Source organism: Ascaphus truei, chromosome 2 (genome assembly GCF_040206685.1).
Source record: "Ascaphus truei isolate aAscTru1 chromosome 2, aAscTru1.hap1, whole genome shotgun sequence".
Lineage (NCBI taxonomy): Eukaryota > Metazoa > Chordata > Amphibia > Anura > Ascaphidae > Ascaphus > Ascaphus truei.
The window spans coordinates 446,960,706-446,974,612 of record NC_134484.1 but is presented as its reverse complement, the minus strand read 5'-3'; the positions used below and the strand labels follow the sequence as shown (position 1 = coordinate 446,974,612).

The 13,907-nt window shown below is 46.9% G+C and overlaps 1 protein-coding gene across 1 annotated transcript in view; it reads right to left on the bottom strand.

The window, feature by feature from the left end:
* XYLB (xylulokinase) overlaps positions 1-10,108 on the bottom strand; it is a 195,360-nt gene extending 185,252 nt beyond the window's left edge. Inside the window, exon 1 of the mRNA XM_075589153.1 lies at positions 9,832-10,108. Within this exon, the coding sequence (XP_075445268.1) occupies positions 9,832-9,879 (48 nt within the window). The 5' untranslated portion in view covers positions 9,880-10,108. The remainder of the gene's footprint in view (positions 1-9,831) is intronic.
* Positions 10,109-13,907: the final 3,799 nt, after the last annotated feature.

Sequence of the window (13,907 nt, the reverse complement as noted above, 5' to 3'; positions counted from 1 at the left end):
AAAAGTATTTGCAGCCAAAATACAAGTGGAAGGGAGAATGGTCTCCTGTTGTTCCACCTTGTTATCCTCTACCAGGAACTGTCGTGACAAGGCGTCGGCTTTAAGGTTCTTAGACCCAGGGATGTAGGAAATGAGGAAGTTAAAGCGAGTAAAGAATAAGGACCATCTTGCCTGGCGAGATCCTAGTCGCCGTGCTCCCTCAATGTACAGTAGATTCTTATGGTCAGTAAGTATCGTGACTGGCGTCTCTGTGCCTTCCAGTAAGTGCCTCCACTCTTCTAAGGCCAGTTTGATAGCGAGGAGCTCCCGGTTACCTACATCGTAATTCCTTTGGGCGGAGGAATTTTTTTTAGAAAAATACGCACAAGGATGAAGTGGGGCTTGAGGATTCTTTCTCTGGGAAAGTATAGCACCTGCTCCTACATCGGAGGCGTCGACCTCCAAAAAAAAAGGTAACGAAGGATCTGGATGAGTTAAGATGGGTGCTGAGTCGAATGCCGTCTTTATCCTTTCGAAAGCCTGAAGAGCTTTCTCAGTCCACTTCGTAGGATCAGCTCCCTTCTGCGTGAGTGCCGTGATGGGTGCTACTACCGATGAGAATCCCTGAATGAACCTCCGGTAATAGTTGGCGAAGCCGAGGAACCTTTGGATGGCCTTGAGGGAGAGGGGACAGGGCCATTCGAGTACCGCCTTGACCTTGGTAGGGTCCATAGCAAGGCCGGTGTCCGATATGATGTAGCCGAGAAAGGAGGTGGATCTTTGATGGAAATGGCATTTCTCGAGCTTAGCATACAAGTGGTTCTCTCTTAAGTGCTGCAAGACTTGTTTGACATGCATAGTATGTTCAGGCATAGATCTGGAAAATATTAGTATATCGTCCAGGTATACTATAACATGATGGTCCAGAAGGTCTCTGAAAATGTCGTTGACAAAGTCTTGGAAGACAGCAGGAGCATTACACAATCCAAATGGCATGACCAGGTACTCGTAATGCCCGTCGCGAGTATTGAATGCTGTCTCCTTGTCTGATTCTAACCAGATTATAGGCGCCTCTGAGGTCCAGCTTGGTGAAGATCCTGGCTCCTTGGAGTTTGTCGAATAATTCGGCTATCAACGGAAGGGGGTAGCGGTTCTTTATGGTGAGTTTGTTGAGACCGCAATAGTCAATGCAGGGTCTGAGGGTTCCGTCCTTCTTTTTGACGAAAAAAAATCCTGCCCCAGCAGGTGATGAAGATTTCTTAATGAACCCCCTCTGGAGATTCTCCTGAATATATGTTCTCATCGCCTGGGTCTCAGGAATAGATAGTGGGTATGACCCTCCTCTGGGGGGAATGGCCCCGGGTAGAAGATCGATAGGACAGTCGTACGTCCGATGTGGCGGGAGTACTTCTGCTTGGCGTTTGTCAAAGACATCGCGAAAATCCTCGTATATTCCCGGCAGCTGTACCCTGTTAGGATCCGTGACCTCCAGTCCTGCCACTGCCTTAGGAGCAGACATGCAATGCTCCAAGCAAAAAGAACTCCAACGAAGTGGCGTGGCCTCTGTCCAGTCAATGACTGGATTGTGGATCCGGAACCACGGAAGTCCCAGAATGATGTCCGAGGAGGGGGTGTGAATGACATCCAATGTTATGGTCTCGGAGTGGAAGTCGCTAGTCATCTTAAGGGGCGTAGTTTGTAAGGAAATGATCGCGGGCTGCAAGGGTCGTCCGTCAATGGCTTCAAGACCTACCGGTCGATCTTTGGGTACCAACGGTATTTTATTCTTGATAGCGAACTCTTGGTCCACGAAGTTTCCCCCTGACCCCGAATCCAGAAAGGCCCGTGTCTGTATTGTGAAGGTCTCACCAGATATGGAGATAGGTAGATAAATCCTTGTAGAGGGTTGAGGAGGGGGAAAAGTTGCAGTACCCAGCGTGATCCTCCTTATACTCACTGGGCTTTGGCGTTTCCCGGCTTCAGCAGACAGTTGAATACCAGGTGGCCATTATTGCCACAGTAGAGGCACAGTCCTGCTCGTCTTCTCCGTTGCCTCTCGATAGGCGAAAGACTAGTCCCTCCCAGTTGCATGGGTTCATCTAGGACGGGAGTTGTGGAGAGTAGAGGACCTATGGTGGAAAAGGAAGATGATTGTATACCTCGGGGGTGTTTGTTTTTTTCCATCCTTCTCTCTTGGAGGCGCTGATCCATCCGGATGCACAGGTTTATCAGATCCTCAAGTCCAGCGGGACGATCCAGAGCTGCTAGTTCGTCCTTCAACCGTTCGGACAGACCCTGCCAGAAGACTGCAGATAGGGCCACATCGTTCCAGCCGGTCTCGGAAGCCACCGTCCGGAAGTCCAGGGCATAACGAGCCACAGTACGGTCTCCCTGAGAAATATTAAGCAGAGTAGATGCAGCCGTAACCTTACGCCCTGGGGTGTCAAACACCCTTCTGAATTCGGTGATGAAGAGAGTGAGGTCAGAGGTCAAATCTGGGCGTTGCTCCCAGATAGGAGATGCCCATGCCATAGCGGCGTCAGTCAGCAAGGAGATTATGTATGCGACCTTTATTCGTGAAGACGGGAATTGAGAGGGCAGTAGCTCAAACTGTATGAAGCACTGGTTCAGGAACCCCGACAACCGTTGGGATCCCCTGCATATCGGTTGGGCGCAGGTAGTCGTGGCTCAGAGGTAGGTGTGATGGGAGCAGGAGTGGCTGCGAGTGGGGCGGTGTTGGTGGCAGATACTGTTAGACGTCTAACTTGTTCCGTCAGGGTATCAACGTCTTGTTTAAGTTGGGAAACTAGTTGTTCCTTCAGTGTAAATGATCCGGTAAGTTGTCGGAAGCATTCCTCATGGGTGTCTAGGCGTCGGGCCACCTCAGCGGCGTCCATGTTTGTTGGGCTGAGCATATTGTCACCCTGCGCTCACCACAAACAGGACGGTAGACCGCGGGGCTGAGGTGGGGATGAATAGGCACCGACCCACAACCACGCAGTCCTGTCCGGAATGCGTAGTCCAAGTCGTACCGCGTCGTAGGGTTGGAGAGGTCAGGGTAGTCAGGGTACTTGCCGTATTCCAGGGTTGGAGAGTCCGGGTAGGTAGAGTTTCGTAGCCAAGGTCCAGGGTAATAGAAGGTAGAATAGTCGAGGAACGAAGCCGGGGTCAAAGCGCTGGAGAGTGTAGAAATCCAAGGAACAGGCAGGGTCAAACAGGACAGACAAAGTTCAAGACAAAACTAGACAGCAGCGGTGAGCACAATGCATAAACAGGAGTTTATGCTCAGCAATGAAAGACAGACAGAAGCAGGTATATATGTGGGAAGGATCCAATTACTTTGCAGGGGTGTGCTCTGGTCCACCAATGGTGTCAGTGAGACACTAATCCAAAACAGCCTGGAATCAGGTCTTCTTAATGATAGGTCTGGTTGCCGAGCAACCCGCGTGCGTGCGCGATGCGCGTCGTGACGACGTCATGCGGCCTATTCTCCAAGTCTCCGCCTGTGGGAGGCTCCAGCAGCTCCTTCAAGTTCTCCTGCCTCCCGGTTGCCGAGCAACCCGCGCGCGTGCGCGATGCGCATCGCGGAGCGCCGACATCACGCTGCTGTGCCTGCACTGCCCTGGCAGTGCGTGGGCGCATGACTCTGCCCTGTGTTGCATCCCCGGGTCGGTCTCCGTGCGGAGTAGAGGTAAGTGTGACAGCCGCTCCTTCTCCCTAAACTCAGTTAAAGTAAACACCGGTAAATTCTGTTATTTAAGTTATATCTACGATGGAGTTACTTCAAACCAGACACTGAAAAAGTGTTTGAGGAGCAATATGGGAGATGGACTGGGAGTAATTCCAGGGATTAAGTAACGTCACATTATTTGAAGATAATGCAGTGTTATCCTGAAACAACATGACGTTAAGTCCAGGCTAATAAACTCAATTATGGCTGTTATTATTGCAAATACTTACCATGCTGAATATAGTGTTACATTCCTGGTTTAAGTTACAGTATGTCACATTATTAGCCTTGATTTAACATTGTTTAGTAGATCTAGCCCTAAAGCCTTATTCACGCACCTCAAATATTCAAGAAAATTGCATTCTTCAGGCTTCATGAAGTTAAAAGGGTTGCAATGATCGTGATGGGTCTATATACAATTTTATTTTACATCTTGCATACTATTAAAGAGGGAATCCAAGCGGCACTTTAAAACAAAAAGAGATTTACATTTTTTTTATGATTGCAGCCTTTGATTACCTTTATTGAAAACGCATTACCTAACCTGCCGATAGATTAGTTGTCCTGAGATCGATCAGCAAAATCCTGCTTCCAGGGTTCACTAAATGTCCGCCTTTCAGTTTCCATCAATCCTTCAGTCAGTGTAACTCAGCAGCTACAATGTATTTTTATATTACTATTGTAACATTACCTATTGTTACAGTTTGCAGCTCAAACTGCTGGGAATATTGGCAACAAATTACCACAAACAGGAAAGTGTTACAAAGATCTAGCAGTGCTGGGGAGGTTTGCTAAAACCTGCTATAGAAATCAAAGGATGCACAGTATATTCAAACTCCTAAAAAATGGCATTGTTGAATAAAAAAAAGGTAGTAAGTAGTACCTATTACTACAGAAGTGATGTATTTAAAAAAAACATGCAGGATATTGCATGGATTGCTCCTTTAATCTGCATAGCACTTATTGTATAAATTAAACATATATAGCTCAATTATAACATAATTCAATTAACAGCCATAATAATAACAATATAGTATTAATACAATAATGGTTAATGATGTTCAGGATTGATATCCAATCAAAGTTATACATATATACTATTGTATATGTAGCCCGCCTCTGTGACTACTAAATTATGTAAGGGGTTAAAGGCCTTAATGGGTTTGACTGGATGGGATCACCCTGGTATTGCCTCTCCCCATCATGGTATGTAGGATGTCTTGAGACCAGTGATGTCACCATAGGGAGATAGAAGGGTATATATAGCTCCTCCCAATGTTCTAGAACAGGTCCCTCTAAGTTCTGAGAGCCTCACAGTGAGTCCTGTAAATATGTTTGTGTATAGATATGTATTTTAAGAGTGTCCTGTCCCTGTTCATTGTTTTAAGTTAAGGAACGTGCCCCATATAGTGACAGCTCATAGTAAAGGCAACAAAGGTAATGTCCTCAGCACTCTTGAGAATAAACTGAAAAAAACACTGGAATGGGCCAAGATTCTTCTCATTCTGGAAGAGTAAGCATGTGCTCGGAGGGAGTTCTCAGAGTAGTAGCTTTAGAGCATAATCGGATTGGCCCCACTGGATGGTCCTCAGTAAACTCAAGAGCCAAGATTTATGGACTACAGATGCAGCGTCATTTACTGCCTCCTTGCCACGGACCGACAGGCTGAAATCTGCGGCATCCGAAAGCATTGGCATTTTGCAACCCGGAAAGATTAAAGCAGTGTTAATCGTCCATGCCCAGACAGTCTGTTAGGCCTCGGCCATGTTACGTGCTTGCTGGCGGAAGCGCGCTGAGGCGCGCTCCCGCTCAGCACTGAAGGTTTTCCCCTTTAAAAGAAGCACTGCTGGGGAAACTATTTTGTATATATACATACCTATATACAGATAGCAAAGGAAAAAATACTGTTTGCTCATTTGCATGTCTTAGACAGGTCTGATACCCCATCTTTCACCATTATCACCCAGCACACAGCACTTCTACTGCAGCAAGGGATTCTGGGAAATGACATGCACATGTGCACACAGTGCCACCTTTTGTCTCTAGCTCACATTACATGAACAACCCTTAAGCCAAGGCATGCTGCTTTAAACACAGCTTTAAAAACATAGCCTGGGTTGAGATGAAAAGCCAGTAAAACCACTCACAGACAGACTTTTTCGACCTTGTGGGTCTCTTAAGTGTTAGGTTGGTTGTACAAGAGCCAGTACCTCCTTTGTGATGCTTTGCCAGGCCTTTACTGCAGCTGTCTTCAGTTGTTGTTTGTTCGTGGGTCTTTCTGCCTTAAGTGTTGTCTTCAGCAATTGAAATGCATGCTTGATCGGGTTGAGATCAGGTGATTGACTCGGCCATTGCAGAATATTACACTTCTTTGCCTTAAAAAACTCCTGGGTTGCTTTCGCAGTATGTTTTGGGTCATTGTCCATCAGTAAAGTGAAGCGCCGTCCAATCAACTTTGCTGAATTTGGCTGAATCTGAGCAGACAATATATCCCTATACACTTCAGAATACATCCGGCTGCTTCTGTCTTCTGTCACATCATCAATAAACACTAGTGACCCAGTGCCATTGTAAGCCATGCATGCCCATGCCATCACACTGCCTCCACCGTGTTTTACAGATGATGTGGTATGCTTCGGATCATGAGCTGTTCCAAGCCTTCTCCATACTTTTTTCTTCCCATCATTCTGGTACAGGTTGATCTTAGTTTCATCTGTCCAAAGAATGCTGTTCCAGAACAGGGCTGGCTTTTTTAGATATTGTTTGGCGAAGTCTAATCTAACCCTCTATTCTTGAGGGTTATGAAAGGTTTGCACCTTGTGGTGAACCCTCTGTATTTTCTCTCGTGAAGTCTTCTCTTTATGGTAGACTTGGATAATGATATGCCTACCTCCTGGAGAGTGTTCTTCATTTGGCTGGATGTTGTGAAGGGGGTTTTCTTTACCATGGAAAGGATCCTACGATCATCCACCACTGCTGTCTTCTGTGGACGTCCAGGCATTTTTGTGTTGCAGAGCTCACCAGTGCGTTCTTTTTTTCACAGAATGTACCAAACTGTTGATTTGGCCACTCCTAATGTTCCTGCTATCTCTCTGATGGATTTTCTTTTTTTTTTTTTTTTCAGTCTAAGGGTGCCCTGTTTCACTTGCATTGAGAGCTCCTTTGACCGCATGTTGTGGGTTCACAGCAACAGCTTCCAAATGCGAATGCCACACCTGGAATCAACTTCAGACCTTTTACCTGCTTAATTGATGATGAAATAACAAAGGAATAGCCCACACCTGTCCATGAAACAGCTTTTGAGTCAATTGTCCAATTACGTTTGGTCCCTTGAAAAAGAAGAGGCTACATATTAAAGAGATGTAATTCCTAAACCCTTCCTCCAATTTGGATGTGAATACCCTCAAATTAATCAAAGCTGATAGACTGCACTTTAAGCCCATATTCATTATTTAACTGTAACTTGAATTTATTTTGGTACCCAGCCGAAATAACAAAACTTGTATCAGTGTCCAATTATTTCCGGACCTAACTGTATATATATTATTTTTTTTTAAGCAGTGGTCTCTGGAGTTGCACCGTGTTCATTTCAGCTCCAAAGACCTCCTGCTTCCTGAGATACTTACCTCCGAAGAGGTGCCAGTATCTCTGCGCAATATAAATGATCCGCGTCACTTGGGCCAATAGGAAGCCGCAAGGGATGATGTCACAACTTCCTATTGGCTCACATGGCGCGGGACATTGAACGTCACCATTTCGATAGCCCAGACTAGCCCCGACTGGGCTGCTATCGGCACCCCCTTCCAAGGTAAGTACACAAAAATGTGTCCACCGGAGTGCCTCTTAAATGCTTCTCTTCTGCTCCAAGGTCTTCTTTGTTGACAGGTCACATTGCAGGAGTGGGTGTGTAATTACTAAGGAGGAGGGAAGCTAATGGGCACCTGGAACTTATGAAAGACCCTCAGTAATTGACATCTAAAGTTTTATTTTTGTGTTATGTTTTTAAGCACAATCAACAGAGAAGATACTGTACATGCAAAGCAGGACGGGGTATGAAGTTGCCATAATGGGGTGGAGGAATCCTTTGCTCCTAAGGAACTAACTGGAGCCTCATGAAACATAAAAGCCATGGGCTGACTAGCACAGAGAGCTTTTTATTATTATACGTTAATTAGCAAATTGACTCATGATTGTACCAACAACCATAAATAGAAAGTACTAGCTGATCTACCCGGCGTTGCCCGGAATTTAATTTTCCCGCTCCCCGTCTTTTTCTCTGCTCCCCCTGTCTCTTTCTCTGCTACCCCTGTCTCTTTCTCCGCTCCCCCTTTCTCTCGACTCCCCTCTCTCTCTCGGCTCCCCTCTCTCTCTCTCTCTCGGCTCCCCCTTCTCTCTCTTGGCTCTCCCCACTCTCTCCGCTCCGCCCTCTCTCTCCCCATTCTCCTCTCTCTCTCCCCCACCTTTCTCCCCCCTTTCTCTTTCTCCCCCGTTCACATGAATCTGTTCCCCCCCTTTTGACATGAAGGCGCCCTCCCCGTTGTCAGCTCAGTTCCCTCCCCCCTGCACAGCTTGCCCCCCCCCCTCACAGCTCCGGCACCCCCCCCCCTCGCACAGCTCTGGCACCCGTGGGGGGTGGCGGGGGCGCACAGGGGAAGCGTGCTGTGGGGGCGGGGCTGGTTCCCGGCGGGTGGTGGCGGTGCCCTGCGGGGGAGAGAGAAGTGAGGCAGTGTGCACTGGTGGCGGCGGCGCTGCCGAGGAGCTTGGGTAGCGGTGCCGGCGGCACCGGGGAGCGTTGCTAGTGGTGTGACCGGAAGGGGGGAGAGAGGTGAGGCGGACGTGGGTAGCGGTGCCGGGGACCGTTGGGGGGGGGGGGGAGAGAGTGAGGGAGCGGGTGGAAGTGTGAGATCAGCGGCGGTGAAGTAGCTTTGTGAGAGGAGTAGCAAAGTAGTCACTGTGTGGTCCTGACAAGTGAGCTGCCAAGTCGAAGTGAGGCCAAGAGGCACACGCGGTGTGAGGGGGTACGCCCTGCTGTGCCCTCAGCCCACCCCGCAGGCCAATGAGCTGTGGCCGGCCGCCGGCCAATGACAGGGGGCACAAATACACACACAAACATTATTTCAGTCTTCTATATATATAAATTAGATTAAAACCTTCTTCCCACGTTGTCGCTACTGAATTAAAACACAGTTTATATTTGCACTTTCTTGGGGGGAAGGGGTGAAGGTATGGATGTATTGTGTTAAGCTTTGTTAATAGGTAAACTGGTGTTGTTATAATGTTGGCAACATCTGTATATACTCATGAATGTGTTCATGCGTATTGTGCATATCCCCAAGCCTGCTTCACTCACCGTGTTATCACAACATACTGTTGATAGGCTTCAGACAAGGATTTTGGGTAGTGATGTGCTCTCAATTGGCAACGTTATTCCATGCATTCATTTATAATGGTAGAATAACGTTTAAAAAGTGCAAATCATTTTTTTTGTTATATTGTTTGAGTTCTCTAAATTTATTGCAATTATTTCTGCCACACAAGAAGGTACCTTTCAAGTAACAAAGGTCTGTTTGCAGACAGAACAGCAGGAACCTCTGAAAACATGCAGGTTACTGTACGTGCAAACACAGGAGAGCTTCTGTACCTATCAAAGTTTCCCAGCTGCAGGGAAATTGCACAAATTGGCTTTTTTCTTTGACAAATCTAGTGATGTCTTGCTTCCAGAATATTTCCTAAAGTCTGCTTCAATGGAAAAAAACAACAGGAACCGTTTAGGAGGACCACATATGGATATGAGAATTGATGCTTAGAGAGGTATTTTCACCCTGCATTAAGTTACAGTACAGTATTGCTCACATCTTTTACTCCATGCTTTTGGGGAGCTGTTAGATGAGTTATAGGGACACATGCTACAAAGGCATGTACTGTATCACATTCTGTATCTTTGTCTGTCACTTTTTTGCCCTTAGGATCACAAATCTCCACCAATACTTGGCATAAAGATCTGCATGTGATATAAGACAGATGCAAACAGCATGTTCTCTACCTTTCTGGAATGTCAAACCTCCTCCTTTGTGTTCAGTACAGTATGAAGAATGAGGGAGAGAAGTGTCTACTAGGCATACCTGCTGAGTGCTGAAGTCAAACCCCAGGTAATATGCAGCAGATGCCATGGGAGAAGAGTCTTGCTTGTGTTTCAGAGATCACAAACAGTGCAGCCAAAGCTCAGATCTGCACCTTCCAACTCCCTGTATGTCTGACACTGATGCCTGTGCTGCTGCTGCTGCTGCTTTCTTTGTGATAAATTAGTAACCAATTGAACTCTGGTTTGTTTTAGTTAAAGTAAACGACGTGACATGACGCCACTGAACGGTATGGTAAATGGTTTATTCTTAAAACACACACACACACACAGATTTCAGCTCCCCCGCCTCTTCTCTTGACTTCCTGTAGTGTAACAAGGTTTCTTTCCTCAGTCTCACATATGTTGCTGTAATATGATTCCCCTTGTGAAAAGGTTTATGGTTCCAGCAGACTAAAATGACACAGGGACTTGTGCACTAAAATCATACTGGTTTATTTTTGTTGTGTGCCTAATTGATACAATTTAAATAAAAAATTCTCTGTGTTTTTTTTAAAAATATTTATAATTAGTATTAATAAATATACATAATTACTGTAATATTAGTTGGAACAGCCACACTGAGAATATATTTATATTTTGCTAACCTACATACAGTAGTGAAACATTTGTGCTGCATCACATACATTTTTGGTTGATAAATACTGTAGCAACGTAATTCTGCACTTAGAATACAAACAGGCTTTTTAGGGTTTATACCAGGTTCAACTTGGCAGTTGATTTTGTTGCACTTTACGCCTAGCGCAGACCTATTCAATGTGGCCAAAAGAATTTAAAAAAAGAAACATTTGCATGCTGATTGCGCAGATTGATAAATTAATGGTTAGTTAGTGCAGTTGTGCGCAAAGTGGGGGGCGCAAGACTTTATTGGGGGGCGCGGCGGTTACAGAGGCCCCGCGCTTCTTGTCCACACGTCTCCATGGCAACGCGGCGTCAAATGCCGCCCATTACCATGGAGACGTGGCGTCAAATGACGCTGCAGGTCACGTGACGTGACATGACCCTGCAGCATCATTTGACACTTCATTAAAGGTAAGTGGAGGCGCCATCGAGCACAAGAGCAGGCAGGGGCACAGCACAGGAAGTTTGCGCACCCCTGAGTTAGTGCATAGCTGCACACAAGGGCAGGTTAAAATGAGCATACTTGTGCCACTTTTTGCCCCAAAAAAAGGCCATTTGTGATGCGAAGTACAGACTCACATAATTTGTGCAAATGTGCTGTCTGTTTATCAAGGGCAGGGACACCAATGTTAACTTGCACTTGCACTTTATTTATACAGGCATACCCCGGTTTAAGGACACTCACTTTAAGTACACTCGTGAGTAAGTACATATCGCTCAATAGGCAAATGGCAGCTCACACATGCGCCTGTCAGCACGTCCTGAACAGCAATACCGGCTCCCTACCTGTACCGAAGCTGTGCGCAAGCAGGGAGACTATAGAGCCTGTTACACATGCGTTATTTACATCAGTTATGCACGTGTATAACAATTGCAGTACAGTGCATGCATCGATAAGTGGGAAAAAGGGAGTGCTTCACTTTAAGTACATTTTCGCTTTACATACATGCTCCGGTCCCATTGCGTACGTTAATGCGGGGTATGCCTGTACTATTCTCCTGTAAAGATCTCTGAAAACAAAGCACTGAGCCCTGTGTGAAATGCGGGTCCATGCTCTCTCTTTCTCTCCCCCCCCCCTCCCCCGCCCCCCACTTTCCCCTCTTGATCACTGGTGACGCTCTGGAAGGGGATATAGGGAGGCAGTGAGGGGTGGGAGATCATTTGACGCCCCTCACTTTGTTTTTCCGATGCCGGAGTTGTTTGCTCATCCTGGTCGTTGGCAGCTGCATGCGGAGGGCAGTCCCTGGTTGAAGGTTGCTGCAGTGCCGGGTTCAGGGGCTGTCGTCTGGATCGACAGCGGCTTTGGGGGCCGCAGGTGCGGAGTGCGTTAGGCCTACCACAGCCACCGGCCGGCACAGCAAGGGGTGTAAGGAGGCCGCTGGGGCATATGGGCGCAGACCCTTCTTCTGATTTGCAGGATGTCTGGTGTCGTTCCTATCCTCTGTGTGCAGGACTATTCTGCTTGATGCAGGCTGAGGCCACACTAGGGTCAATAGCTGGCTGCCACGTGGGCAGCTGGAGTGGCATGCTAGGCCTTCAGCAAGGCTGGGTATCGAGGGGGCGGAGCGTGTAGCATCAGCGAGCCACGTGGAAGGAGTAGATCGTGGCTAAGACCTGGTGGGGGAGAGCCTTGGTCATTAGGCCTTCTGCTGCCCTTGCGGTTCCCCCTCCTTCCCCTTGAAATAGCTCCAAGGCAATTAAGGGAGGGTTAAGCCCTGGGTAGCCTCTTAGTTGGCCAAATAGGTTGGGGTAAGCATCTAGGGCAGGCCATGTTCAGACACAGGGAGGATAAATTGGGATCTCTAATCCATGTTCCTGGTGAGGTAACATTTGGATATAGCAGAACCCTGCTGTAACCCGCCAAAGGCGGCAGAGATAAAGTAAAGCGCCTTTGTTTAAGAGCCATTGCTGTTGAGATAGATGTCCTCTTGTGGACACACGGGGGTGTCATAGTTAAATAATAGATGAGGTTGAAAAAAGACATATACGTCCATCAAGTTTAACCTATGCTAAAATTTAAACAGATACTTTATTCTATATCTATTCTTCCTTATTGATCCAGAGGAAGACAAACAAAAAACCCCAGTGTCCTATCATCCAATGATATCTCATAAGGGGGAAAATATAATTCCTTCCTGACTCCAAGAATTGGCAATCGGATTATTCCCTGGATCAACATTCTTCCCATGTTTACTTATTTGGTATATCCCTGTATACTTTTCCTTTCAAAAAAGATGTCCAACATTTTTTTGAACAAATCTATTGTATTTGCCATCACAGGCTCCATGGGTAATGAATTCCGCATTTTAACTGCCCTTATTGTAAAGAACCCTTTCCTTTGTTGCTGGCGAAATCTCCTATCCTCCAACATTAAGGGATGCCCCTGAGTCCTTTGTACTGCCCTTGGGATTAATAGTTCTTTTTTGAAAGCTCCCCGAATATATTTGTAAAGTTATCATATCCCCTCTTAGACGTCTCTTTTCTAATGTAAATAAATCTAATTTAGCTAGCCTCTCTTCATTAATTAAGATTGTCCATCCCCTTTGTTAATTTGGTGACCCTTCTCTGCAGTCTCTCTAGTTCCATAATGTATTTTCTAAGGAGTGGTGCCCAAAATTGTACTCCATATTCAAGGTGTGGTCTCACTAATGCTTTGTAAAGGGGCATAATTATGTTTACAAATTTTGATGTTAGGCACGGGATGCATGCGATCCAAACTGCAGTCCCCTCCCCTCTGCTTGGCATATTGCTGAGGGGGAGGGCCTCCTTAGTGGTCCTGGTGCTGTTTTGTCTCTCAGCGTGGAAGCAATAAGGGGAGGGGCACCGCCTTTGTGGGTGGGAGCCAATTCTACCCTAGTTTGGTTGAACCTGGTATCGGGCCACGGCCGCTTCAGAGAAGAGACAATGTACGCTCATTCCACCAGGACGGTGGTCCTGGCTGAAGCCAGGAAGGTTTCAGATGGCTCGTGTGAGCAGGGCTCATTGTGCTTTGGGTACCTGGGGCCCATCTCGCAACTGACAATGAGGTAGGTGAGCGGCCGGGCCGATGCGATGCCTGTTTTTTAGGTTAAAGATACTTATACATGTGTCACCAGTCCTTCAGCTCATGTTTGGAAGTTTTCTGCAGGTCTGGAGGTTCGGGGCTAGTTTACGGGATTAAATAGTCCTGTTAGTGGTGACTGGTTGAGGGTTAGTGCAGGGTAAACTTACCAGACGAGGCTCAGTTACGGTAATGCCTAGTGGTGGCATGGTTGGCGAGTGGGCAGGGCTCATTATGCTTTGAGTACCTGGGGTTCATCTCGAGGCTGACGTGGGGTCAGCTAAGCGGCTGGGACTTGGGACGGTCCTGGCTAGCGGGCCATGATTTAAGAGTCATTGACATTACTGGTCGGGCCATGATTTAATAGTCATTGGCCTTACCTGTGGGTGGAACACTCT